This window comes from Staurois parvus, unplaced genomic scaffold (genome assembly GCF_062004578.1).
Source record: "Staurois parvus isolate SC_StPar_1 unplaced genomic scaffold, SC_StPar_1.0 ptg001200l, whole genome shotgun sequence".
Taxonomy (NCBI): Eukaryota; Metazoa; Chordata; class Amphibia; order Anura; family Ranidae; genus Staurois; species Staurois parvus.
The window spans coordinates 91,439-103,787 of record NW_028318996.1 but is presented as its reverse complement, the minus strand read 5'-3'; the positions used below and the strand labels follow the sequence as shown (position 1 = coordinate 103,787).

The window sequence follows — 12,349 nt, the reverse complement described above, 5'->3', positions numbered from 1 at the left end:
GTGATCAAATACCACCGAAAGAAAGCTCTATTTGGGGGGTACAAATTTCACTTAAATACAATGTTGCATGACCACGCAATTGTCATTTAAAGTAATGCAGCGCCGTATCGCAAAAAAATGGCCTGGTCAGGAAGGGGGAGTAAAGCCTCTGGGGGGAAAGTGGTTAACCACGTTCCATCTGCTGTATATAAATTGATAGAGCGGGGAGGGAAATTACATGGTGGGAGACCAATTTTTTTTTTCTTCTGCTCTTGCGCATACAAGCGACGTACAGGTGAAACTCGAAAAATTAGAATATCGTGCAAAAGTTCATTTATTTCAGTAATACAACTTAAAAGGTGAAACTAATATATGAGATAGACTCATTACATGCAAAGCAAGATAGTTCAAGCATCCTGCAGTGTGTGCCTCTCCATTCTTCCTCCATTTTCTGGGTCCTTGGTTTCCAAATGAGATGCAAAAGTTGCTCTCATCAGAAAAGAGGACTTTGGACCACTGAGCAACAGACCAGGTCTGGTTTTCTTTAGCCCAGGTATGACAGGTAAGACGCTTCTGACATTGTTTGTTGTTCAGGAGCGGCTTGACAAGAGGAATACGACATTTGAAGCCCATTTCCAGGATCCGTCTGTGTGTGGTGGCTCTTGATGCACTGACTCCAGCCTCAGTCCACTCCTTGTAAAAGTCCCCAACACTTTTGAATGGCCTTTTCCTGACAATCCTCTCCAGGCTGCGGTCATCTCTGCTGCTTGTGCACCTTTTTCTTCCACACTTTTCCCTTCCACATAACTTTCTATTAATGTGCTTTGATACAGCACTTTGAGATGATCCAACTTCTTTTGCAATTACCTTTTGAGGCTTTCCCTCCTTATGGAGGGTGTCAATGATGGTTTTCTGCACAACTGTCAGGTCAGCAGTCTTTCCCATGATTGTGATTTCTACTGAACCAGACTGAGATACCATGTAAAGGCTCAGGAACCCTTTGCAGGTGTTATGGCTTAATTAGCTGATTAGAGTGGGACACTTTGAGCCAAGAATATTGCACCTTTTCACAATATTCTAATTTTCTGAGATTGTGGATTTGGGGTTTTCATGAGCTGTAAGCCATAATCATCACAATTATGACAAATCACGGCTTGAACTATCTTGCTTTGCATGTAATGAGTCTATCTCATATATTAGTTTCACCTTTTAAGTTGCATTACTGAAATAAATGAACTTTTGCATGATATTCTAATTTTTCGAGTTTCACCTGTACAGTTATTGCACGTGCCTATTGAACGGTGCAGGTTGCATACACCAAAAAAAAAAAAAAGTACGGAGTCAATGAGAGTGGCTCTGTACCACCAATTGGTGTGAAAGAGGAAAGAAAGCTTTGTGATTACCAGTGATTACAAGCAATTACCAGGACACCACATCATTCACCCCTCTACAGTATATGTCAGCTCCACCTTGCCTCTGATCTGACTAGTATATTAACCCTGCACCATACCCCCTTCATCTCAATCCTCCCACTGTATGTGACTTGTGCATAAACCTCTTCATCAACACCTCCCTCTGTGTATAACTTGCACATTTCACATATCTAGTGCACCATTATCAAGCTCTGTGTTTTAGCCACCTCAATGCTGGCATGTTTCATCATTTCCAAAAAGTTCTGGTTAAAAATGAATAAAATAAAAAAAGATCATCTCCATGTTTTAGCTGGACCTGCCCTCAATCAGCATGCAAGGGGTCAACAGTTGCCCATCATTCCTTAGAAGCTGTTCGTAGCTGTAACAGAAAAGCAATGCATGATACATATAAGTTCCTGAAAAAGATTTGCCTTAAGTTTCACTGTAAAAGCCCCAAAAAAAAAACCAAAAAATACAAACACACACTAGGTAGAAAACAGGTAATCACAAGTCGGAAGATATTTTATGTTTAATACATCTGAAAAGTATGCATATACAAAGAACTGAAACATGGAACAAAGCATTGGTTCAATACTAATGAGCCTACAAGTTATTCATTCGGGAAGATGGAATACTTTCCCTACATATTAAAAAATACCTCTGGAAAAAGTGGGTTTGGTAAAATCCTTAACACTGGTGTCTATTTTTTACAGTATATTTAGAGACTGAAATCCTTCCTTAGGGTTTCTTGGTTTATATGCATGCAAAACTGTACACTGGGGTATTATATTTACTGGTCCCTTAAAATATCAAACTAACTGGGGAAAAAAGGATAGAATACCACTCCCTCAGTACAACACGGGGCAGAACTAAAAGTTGACCATATATTAGCAATGCAGAAAAATCAAACCCACGAATTCAAGAGAAAGACAGGAGAACGCAGATGTAAATATTCTTCTACAGTACCCTGCCAAACCATGGCCAAACAGGAATTATCTACCATTTAAAAAAAAGGATTTAATGGCACGCTAGACCATTGTTATGGATTTAGCAGATTTCACTTGCCATTTTTGCAAAGTCCCTTACTTCAAAACATTTCGGGCTCCTTCCTGCTAGAAGAATATTCAAGCATTTTGCTACATTTGTTTCAACACAAACAAAACGCATGGCTGTTAGGAAAGACGTGGTTTCTAATTCAAAACAATGCTGTGCACCAAGATGCATAATAGCAATATACAAAAACAAATTTGCATGCTGCATTTTTTGGTGCAATGACCTTCATTTTTCTGTTCAAGTCAACTGAAAGAGGTCTCTTGAAAGTACAAATCTAAAATGCGAAGAAAGACGCACTTTAAGGCATTTGTTGCATGCGTTCTCAATGGCATCTGCTGGGAACGAGCCTTTACAGGGAACTTGACAGGTCAGAAAGTGCAGCTGCCATTAGCGCCATATTTCTGGAGCTGCATGCTCCATGACCATTGTGTCCTTATCCTTGTGTCAATTAGCAAGCCACCAACCTGAAACAAACATGAGCTTATCAGGTGCCCTTTTACCCAACATACCCGCTTGTCTCAGGTTAGCCCCAAGGAACGCACATTAAAACAATTTGGCACCGGCAGCAATCATATCTCTGTCCAGACTAAAAGTCAGTTTATAAATTCTCTGTTTCTTCAAACATTGATTAGGGCTGGGTGTTCCAAGCGGGAAAAGCAGGAAGTCCCGTTGGAAAGGGTCAGCAAAGCTTTGTTGTCTCTTGACGATTAAAGAAGCTAAGAGTACAGAATGTCACTGACCTGCAAAGAGTGTGAAAGCTTTTCTTAGCGTTTCCCTGAGCAAAGGGGTCTTCTAAAACCTCAACTTTGTGCCCTAGGCTCTGCATAAATTAACAAGCTTCTTCTAAAGGACCTTAAAGAGACCCTGTTGCCAGACCATATTAACAATTTTCCCATATGTTTATATATGAATTTAACAAAAATTTAGGCATGTTTTTACCTGTAAAAGCCTCCCTTGTGTAGACATCCAGTAGCCCCAAGACTGCTACTTGGTGCTGCCATCTTGGAGGTGATGTCAGCAGGCTCAGGGCTGTCACTCCACTGACTCTCTATAGTATTTCCCTTCGCTCCTTCTCTGGCAGCTACATAGAAGGTTATGTAGGAAGGTGAAGGGAGAGGCAGAGCAGCTGACCAGAACAGACAGTAATCAGACACACTGCAACAAAAAGAAGGCTAGGACTTGCAAGGAGGGAGAGGCTGTGCTAAGGAATTGACTTTTTCTGGAGAGTCAGTTCCCTATCAACTTCAGAGGCACATTGCAAGTCAATTAAAAGGAAAAAAAAAATATTTTAGGGGAAAAAAACACTGCAAACAAGCATTAAAAATACTTGATTTTTTTCTGTGCTTTTCCCAGTAATTTTTGTAAGTTGGTTAATGGGGTCTCTCTATTGTTCAGTATCAGGAGTAATTTTGCTTGGGATGCCCATTTGAGGGAATAATGAGTCTGTGTGATTGCCTTTGATCTGATCCCCCCATACTGTGACACAGTAAGGAAGTGTAGACCACCTTATCAGCCTGCCTGCTTCTATGTGTGTATGGAGTCTTCTATCAGCTTAATGTAAGAGATGAACAGATAAAACAGGTTTAAAATTAGTCTGTTATAGATGAAGCATGCCTTGTTCTTTAATATAAGACATTAGCAACTGTAAATACATAATAAAATTAAAAAAAGACAGGAAAAAAAAAAAAAACAAACAAAAAAAAAAAAAACTAGCAATAATCAGTGTTTGTTTTTTGGTGGATACACAATTGCTCAAACTAATCTTTTCTACAAAACTTAATGTAGCTGGGCTTGTACTTTCAGATATCACCACTGGCTTTTGGCTGGTGAGGAGTTCAGGGCCTTTGTCATGAACGTGAAAAAAAAAAAAATTAAAAAGTTTATATTTAATCTTTAGTTTTGATTTAAACATTTTATGTTTTTTTTTTTGTTTTGTTTTGTTTTAGTTTGATGCCGACACCAGCTCTGGAGAAGGGGGGAGACCACTGAAGGGTTTTCATAGCAGCACACACTTGCGTTTCTTCTTGGGCTCCGGAGGTTCCAGTGCGGCCAATATCGCCTCGTCAAATACATTCTTTAGGCCTTTCTGGAAAGGGTCAAACAGAAAAGAAATGGGCAGTCTCATTTTATGATTTCAGAACAGATAATGTAAAAATAAAAACAAAAAGCTTCCCAAACAATGTCAACATAAAATGTCAAACCTTCCTTAACACCCATGGATTACCCTTAGGAACCCAGGTTTCATTTTTGCACAGCTCTAATATTACCTTTGGTAGAGTCAGAGGCCACAAGAGATTTCAACTTAAATATGTATTTTTGGAATAGATAAGAAGTCATTAACAGTGTATTTGATGTCAACAATTAAAAGGAACACCAAGAAGAATAAAGACCCTGTCAGAAAAGAGCTCCTCAAGACTGGGGACCGAGTCAAGTGAAGGAAATAATGGCACAAAAGTCTCTTCTTTGCATTAACAAAAGTCCTTGGCTCCAATCAGTTCATTTTTTAGCTTCTCTTCGACCAGGTCCTTAACAGTTTTCAGTGTAAATAATGGCTAAGAGTATGGCACAGATGGCAAATTTGCAGAAAATACATGGAAAGCACACCATCACATTTATCAGCCATTAATGCAAGTAATAAAACAAAAAAAAAAAAAAAGTACAAAGAAAAAACAGAAGTACAGACTTCCCTGCTGACTACGTCAAAATGTACAACAAAGAAAGAAGTTGAAAGTAACTCTTCATTAAGCATACCACAAAACCAGCAGTCTCAGCAAATCTTACTGCATTTCCGAAGGGTAAAATACACAATGCTTTGTCAAATAAAAACGATTTTTAAAGTTACAGTATTCAAAAGGGAAGGTTAAAATATGTTTTCTCAAACCTACCACAAACGCGGATTGGCACTAATCACTACAATGCACAGCCAAATGACTTGTGGGTTTGAAAAGGGATCAGGCAGCCCTGCCCTTTCCAAAATGGTAAATGTCTATGAAGTAAAGCATTAAAGACTAATTTGAAAAGTGATCTAACTAAACCTCAACCCCCCCTGTACCCCCAAAGCACTCTCTTGACTAGGGATGTCTGTCAGGATATCCAACCCAGAACATGTTCAGCGTTAAGGTGCACCAGCTATTAACACAGTGAAGATGGCCATTTTGCTCAGGGCACTAGAAACTGGCATTGGTAACTGAGGGCAAAACAAAAACAATCATAATTCAACAATACAATGTCGTAGTGAAGTTACAAAACGAAGTTGACTCAATGTGGATTAAAGGGCAAATCCACCTGTGGTCATTATATGGGTGTAAAATGAACCATTGACTTCTTTTAACTCTAGGCAACTTAGGTCATGAGACTCCGATCCTGCCCTTCTACCACACCCACACTTTATAGAGTCTCTTTCACGGCTTTAATCCACATTATTTTACACAGCGGCAAACAAAGAAGGAGAAAGAGAAATCCTCTTTTACAACGGGGGGCAGAGCAAGGACCTCCGCTGAAGAGAACTTCCAACTCTTAAAGACTTCAAAGTGGCAGTTCAACCTTGAATTACTCAATGAACACTAAACTGCCATATAGACACATGTAACTTGAGAAATGGATTGCGCCATCTTTGACATCACTCCACGCTCTGGTTGTCCAGCAATCAGCATTGGACACTACCAGCCATTTACCAGCATTACTATGTGACCCATGGTTCAGCGCACCTTGTGCCAACTAAATCTTTGACAGCATTAGGGCACAGAGGAAGCATTTCACAGTCAGGTTTGACAATCACAGGTCACGCATGAGTTGCATGAAGTCACCGATAAGTGGCCAGGAGCTTCCAATGCTAAATTGCTAGAAAATGGAACCCGGTCAAATATGGTGCTGTGCATTTATCAAGCTACATGTGTTGTAAGGCTGCTTCATGTTCATACAATTATTCTAGGGTGAACTTTTGGAAACCTTTAGAGTAACTTTTGAAAGCCCACAAAATGGCTACCCCACTGTGAAGCTGTCAATCATACTGGTCAGAAAAGGATTAGGAAATAACTTGTTGCAGATGAAGAATACCTTGGACCTTTTATAAGACTAGTACATGTAAGCTAACCATTTCTTTGCTAATAAAATGCTTAGGCAACCCAAGAAACAGTTAAGAGAGTCCAATTTTTGCCTTGTAATAGCACGGCAAGCAACTAATGCCAGGTTGGGATTGTTAAGGAAAGACGCACAGGTTTTGCCAACATCTCGGTTTTATTAGAGTTTCTGCTCGTCGTTATTATTTTAATTGCTACAGTAGGTGGACATAGTAAGCAGCATTGAGAGAAAGGGGAGGAGGAAACAGTTAAACAGTTTAGAATATACAGCACTTCCTTTTTGGCTGAGTTTCCGGAGGCTCGAGGGCAGCTAGGATAGCCTCATCAAACACATTCTTCAGACCTCTCTACAAGACAGAGGGAAGGAAAGAAAACAGCAGCGAGGTTAGAGGATTAGAAAGAAATGGAACAGCAGACATAAAGTATTGAAAAATTAAAAAGAAAGCACTTAGGAACCAGTAGCAATTCCTAATCACAGGAAACTTGTGGCAGAGAAGACATGCTATTGTTAGTATGGTTAGAAGTAACAGTTACAGCAAAAAAAAGCCTGTTTTTGCAGAATATCACTTCTCCATTATCAGCAAGATGGAACATGGTCTGTCAGGTGCTTGATCATGGTTCATTGGTGGAAGACATTCATTTGAGATAGGAACCAAAAACTAAAATCTATGTTATGTTGGACCCACAAAAAAAAAAAAAAAAAATAGGACATGAAAATAGCAAACTTATGGAGCTGTAAATGTCAGCATGCATAACAGCAGTCATGCAACACTATTTCTTTTCCAACCAACGGCTACCAGACAGAAACCAGATGAGGAGCCACCATGAAAAGAACTTTATTTAGCGCTGAATATTTAAGCAACCTAGTTTCAAAATTTTCTTGTTAAAGGGATTCCTTTAAAATAACATTACATAGTTGCGTTTCCCACCAAATGCCTCTCTGATCTTGAAATACGGTCCACCAAAGTCTGCAAGGAAACAGCCACACTCAGGAGTGTTGATCATTTGGGTACGTTGGGTATCACCGAGTCCTCCTGCTACCCTCCACATCACCACTGTCCTCTGTAATAATGTGAAGGTGAGCAGGAAAAACCAATGAGAGCTAAAAGAGACCCAAAAGATTGTGACATACCTGTGGACTTCAGGGGGCCATTTCTCAGGATAAAAAGCAGCATTCTGGCGGCATGGGCAGTGGGAAAGAGAAGTATGCTGTTCTTTTAGAAATATCCCTTTACAGAAGACTTCTTTCATTAAAGTGCAGGACAGACATAAGGGAAAACAAAAGGGGGGGGGGGGGGTTTCTAATCTTGCAAAAAGTTGGAAAGGGTTGGGAAGAACCTTTATTACGTTTTTATTGTTGTCACTGTTGGGGATATTTTACCTCACTTGACTCTTATAGGGAAAGCAGTAAACAAGAGATCTCAAAGCGAGGGGAAATCCCATCTTATCAGCTGACATTAGGACAAATGTGCTCATTGGAAGCTCCACATTCACATAGTTAAAGCCATATCCAAAGATTTCAGTTTTGGGTGCGTGGACACAATATAATATACAACAGATGCTTCTATCTTCGGGGTGTTAACAGTGCGGACTCTGCACCAGAGTCCATCACTCTCCAATGTAGCCATTACAATGCGGTTGGCAGATTTAAGCGTTCAGAAACATTCACTAAAGTCACAATTCATTCCTTGTGTGAATACAACACAACAAGCAGAATCTCCTCATCTAGTCAAGAAAGCAACAAGACCATAATGGCTACAACAGCCATAGTGAGACGATTCCAGCAGACGGATTTCAAAAGCAGGGTCAGGGAGTGACAGAAGCAACTGGCCTATATTACATGTCAGAGTCCACCCGAATCGAAAATAGTTCGACATAGACTTTGCTTTAAAGAATCTGTAACTTCAGAAATATATTTTTTTTTGTTGAAATAATGGTATGCTTTATTTACAAAAAATGGCTAATTTAGAGCTGGCCCTCTACATGAAAACAGCAGATTTTAAGTGGAGTCTGGCCTACAGTATCTACCTTTCAGTAATACAGCAGTCTGACCTATATTTGTAATTAGACCAATGAATAGATAAAGGCCAGGCTGTTTGTTGAAAAAGGAAATGTAAAAAAAAAAAAAAAAAGTATAAATGCTACTTTTGCAAATAAAAGTATGCTGGAACATTTCAAAAACCTGCACAAAAGTGACAGAAGACATTTGCAATGTTACAGATCCTGTTTTAGACAAATGGATTATACAGGTAGTGCCTGTTAAGCCCATGTCAGGTTCTCCAACAGCTGCATATGTAGTGATCACAGCATTCTTTTTACAAAGTTAAAGTATCTTATGCAGGCCAAACATGGGTTGAATTCCGAACGATTTTTCGTCCGAAAACGTTGTTCGCTTGGTAATCCGATGGTGCCATCAATGATTTCGAAAATTGGCCGGCCAAGTCATAAAGTTCACCCCATATAACAAGTGAGACTTCTGTTCCTACCAGGTCACGGCTCATGTGCATATTCTTTTCAGGAAAAACAATCGTACGATTTGACCATCATTGAGTCGAAATCGGTTGTTTTTCACAAATTTTCCAACATGCCTGATCACCGAAAAGGGGAGGAACCACGAAAATCGGCCGCTGCCATTGATCCATTAGGATCAGGTCCGGACGAAAAATCATTTGAATTTCGACCCATGTATGGCCAGCATAACCCCAAGAACAAAAATATTCTACTCTTCAGCATACCATTTCTTAGATGTGTTGGCTGCATCAGTTTTTTTTTTCGGGGGGGGGCTATACTGCCAGTAACATTTCCTGCCCTGGGGTGACTGCTCACTTCACTATACTTTATGGAGAAGCAGCATTTTGGGTTGCCCACTCCTGATCTTGAATACAGTATACCTTCTATTCTTAACCTCATAAAACAGGGAAGAGGGTGTTCTGTAGCCTGCAGAGGTAACAAGGGCAAGGTTGGTCAGACTGTTGGGAGATTTCAATGCAGCTGGGTTCACTTTTAATTCAGCAAATTAGAAAGCTCACTATATCTGGTAGGATCAGCAGGTTTTTTTGCACTTATTGAACAGATATAAAAACACTTTCAACTGTATATTTAGCACACCAGTAAGGGGCAAATACAATTGCTAGGGTTTATATACACTTTAAGATTACTTTATTTTTGGATCAGGGACATCACGCATTGTGCCAAGCCATTTCAGAAGGCTTGATAAATAGAGGACAACTGATATTCAAGTGTGCTGCTATAGACAATGCTGGTAATGGAGTGTTTTAAGCCTGGAAGCACTGAAGATGATAGGATGGCTAACATGGACTACAATGCAAACAAATAAAGAAAACCTCAAAGGAAAAATAGGTTTCAGTGAGCGAACAAAAGACTAACAAAGGTGAACTGATAGTACTGGAAGACTTTTAGGCACTGTGTGAAGCAGAAAGAGAAGATGGTCTGGTGTTTAGAGCATGCAGTTCAATTCAATTGCTGAACAAAAGAATAGAAAAGCAAAAATTAGAGAACAGAATTTAAAAAAAATAAAAAATAAAAAAAAATATGAACACTCATAAAAAAAGGTACTAACTGGACTCTCCTAAATCCATTTTCAAGAGGTTGCCTTTGGCTTATAGGAATGTCATACATGATACTGAGTTGCTATCAGGGCTGCATGATTTCTGAAGCCCAGATCTGGAACCAGCCTAGCTAAGGAGGTCAGGTTGCTAAGGGAGGTTTTACCACATCTATGGCAACACATTCTCTAGCAAGCAATTACCAGATTGTAAGCTCGAAAGAGCAGGGCCCTCGATCCCCTCATGTTTTGCATTGTATTGGTATTGTTCTGTCACATGTTCTGTCCCCCTTTGTAATGTACAGCGCTGAGCGAACTATTGGCGCTTTATAAATACTGTATAATAATAATAATAATAATAATAATAATAAGAGTCCAGATGGAGCCAATGTTTTGTGAACAGCCTTCTCTGTAAGTAAAGAGAGCCCAACTCTTGCCTTGAAAGCCTTTTTAGCTAAATGTATCAGATTTAATAACATCCCCAATACACTGATGACAAATGGCACACAGAACTCTGAAATTTTCAGCATACAAAGTGTTTACACAGATTTCAGAAATAGTCCTTGTTACTATACTGGCAATTCGTTCTGAACACTCATTGGTTGTTCCAGAGTCAGACAGTGTTAAACAGTTGGGACATAACGAGGTTTAAACAACTTCTGCTTTGACGGATGCTGGTACAGCATCTTGGGGTACAAAGTATGTCAATGGGAAGTTAGGAAACAGAGTGCAGAGTCAGAAATGCAGCTAATTCTGTGACTAACCATATTATGAGATCACTAGCCAAAGAGGAAGTTACATAATAATTGGCACCGGCAGTCTCTTTCCTTCCATGTAGAGAAGCTAGTAAAAGGAGTATCCTGTGTGAAAGCACTACTAGATTAAAGGCAAAGTTCACCTTCGGAACATGTTACATGTTCCACCCGTTTTTTATAAGGTGGAACATGTATCATGTTCCCATAGCTGCAGCTGTGCCCTCCACCCCCTCCTTCTGACAGATAGTACGGAGAAACTTCCCCGTACTGTCAGATTTGAAAACAGCACGGCCGTGCAAGGCTCCACCCACACGGCCATGTCACTCATTGACAGTATCCTGTGAACGAGTGCCAACAAGTCCCATCAGCCTTAGCAGCTGTTGGCTTATAGTTTTCAATGAACTACCATGGTGCTCTGGAGGGCTGTGGTAGTTCATTGAAGCTTCCTATCAGAATATCTGCTTGACCGTGCATCCCTTACGGCAAGCAGATATTCTGACAGGGCTGAGGAGACGTGCATGGCATCAGCAATCTACTGATCACTGCTGCAATGCTTTCCAGGCTCCTTTGGACAAAAATAATAAAATGCACATTTTTTACCTGCAAAAAAAAAAAAAAAAAAAAATGTGCATTTATTATTTTTGTCCAAAAGGTGAACTTATCCTTTAAACTGTTTGAAGACAAATATGCACAACGATAACTAATTGTTCCATATAAGTGATGTTGTAAGTATTAAGTCTGAGACAGGCAGACAAATAGCATTTTCAGGAGTAGGCCACCAATAGTATTCTTCATATTCCCTAAATACAGGTTTTTGCTTAGTACACAGTCACAACGAGCCTAGGTGTATGTGTGTCAATAGCCAGGTTAGCACAATGTACCACTTACGCAGCCTGATGACCCATTCACTAAGTGTGTGTGTGTGTGTGTGTGCGTGCGTGCGTGCGTGCGTGCGTATTATATATATATTATATATTTTTTTTTTATTATTATTTTTTTTTTTTTCCCTGGAACTTTGTTTACATGTAACAATCATTTTTAATGCAGAGGCCCTAGAGAATAAATTGGCAGGTTTCACAATTTTGAAAAAATACACTTTTTTTTAATTTGATTTTAAAACCCATTTTTTTTTTAAATATAAAAGATGACATTACGTTGAGTAAATAGATACCAAACATGTCACGCTTTAAAACTGCCCATGCAGCGGCGACAACCGATGTTAAATTTTCCTATCCATAGGCAATGCGCTTTAAAAGCCTTTACAGGTTACTTTAGGTTTACAGAGGAGGTCTGGTGCTAGAATTACTGTATCGGATGGAATCATTGTAAGCAATGAGCATATGATTCATACATTTGATTCAGGAGTCTGTTCCCAGGAAAGCTTTTGCCAGTGCCCAATCACCTGAAGGTAGTGGCACATAACTCAAGGTCCAAGAATCAGCTCCTGTGTCCTGTATTGTATGATTAAGAGAACAAATTCTGGGTTTACATTTACTTTAAAGCTCT

At 39.6% G+C, this 12,349-nt stretch overlaps 1 protein-coding gene across 3 annotated transcripts in view; it reads right to left on the bottom strand.

Moving 5' to 3' along the window:
• Window positions 1-1,902: 1,902 nt before the first annotated feature.
• CDC42 (cell division cycle 42) overlaps window positions 1,903-12,349 on the bottom strand; it is a 56,398-nt gene continuing 45,951 nt past the window's right edge. For 2 of the 3 annotated variants that reach the window (XM_089660044.1, XM_089660045.1), the window contains exon 6: window positions 4,740-6,870. In XM_089660044.1, the coding sequence (XP_089516170.1) occupies window positions 6,781-6,870 (90 nt within the window). In that variant the 3' untranslated portion in view covers window positions 4,740-6,780. Of the gene's footprint in view, window positions 4,531-4,739; window positions 6,871-12,349 lie in introns of those variants that run through there. The other variant, XM_089660046.1, reaches the window with a different exon arrangement.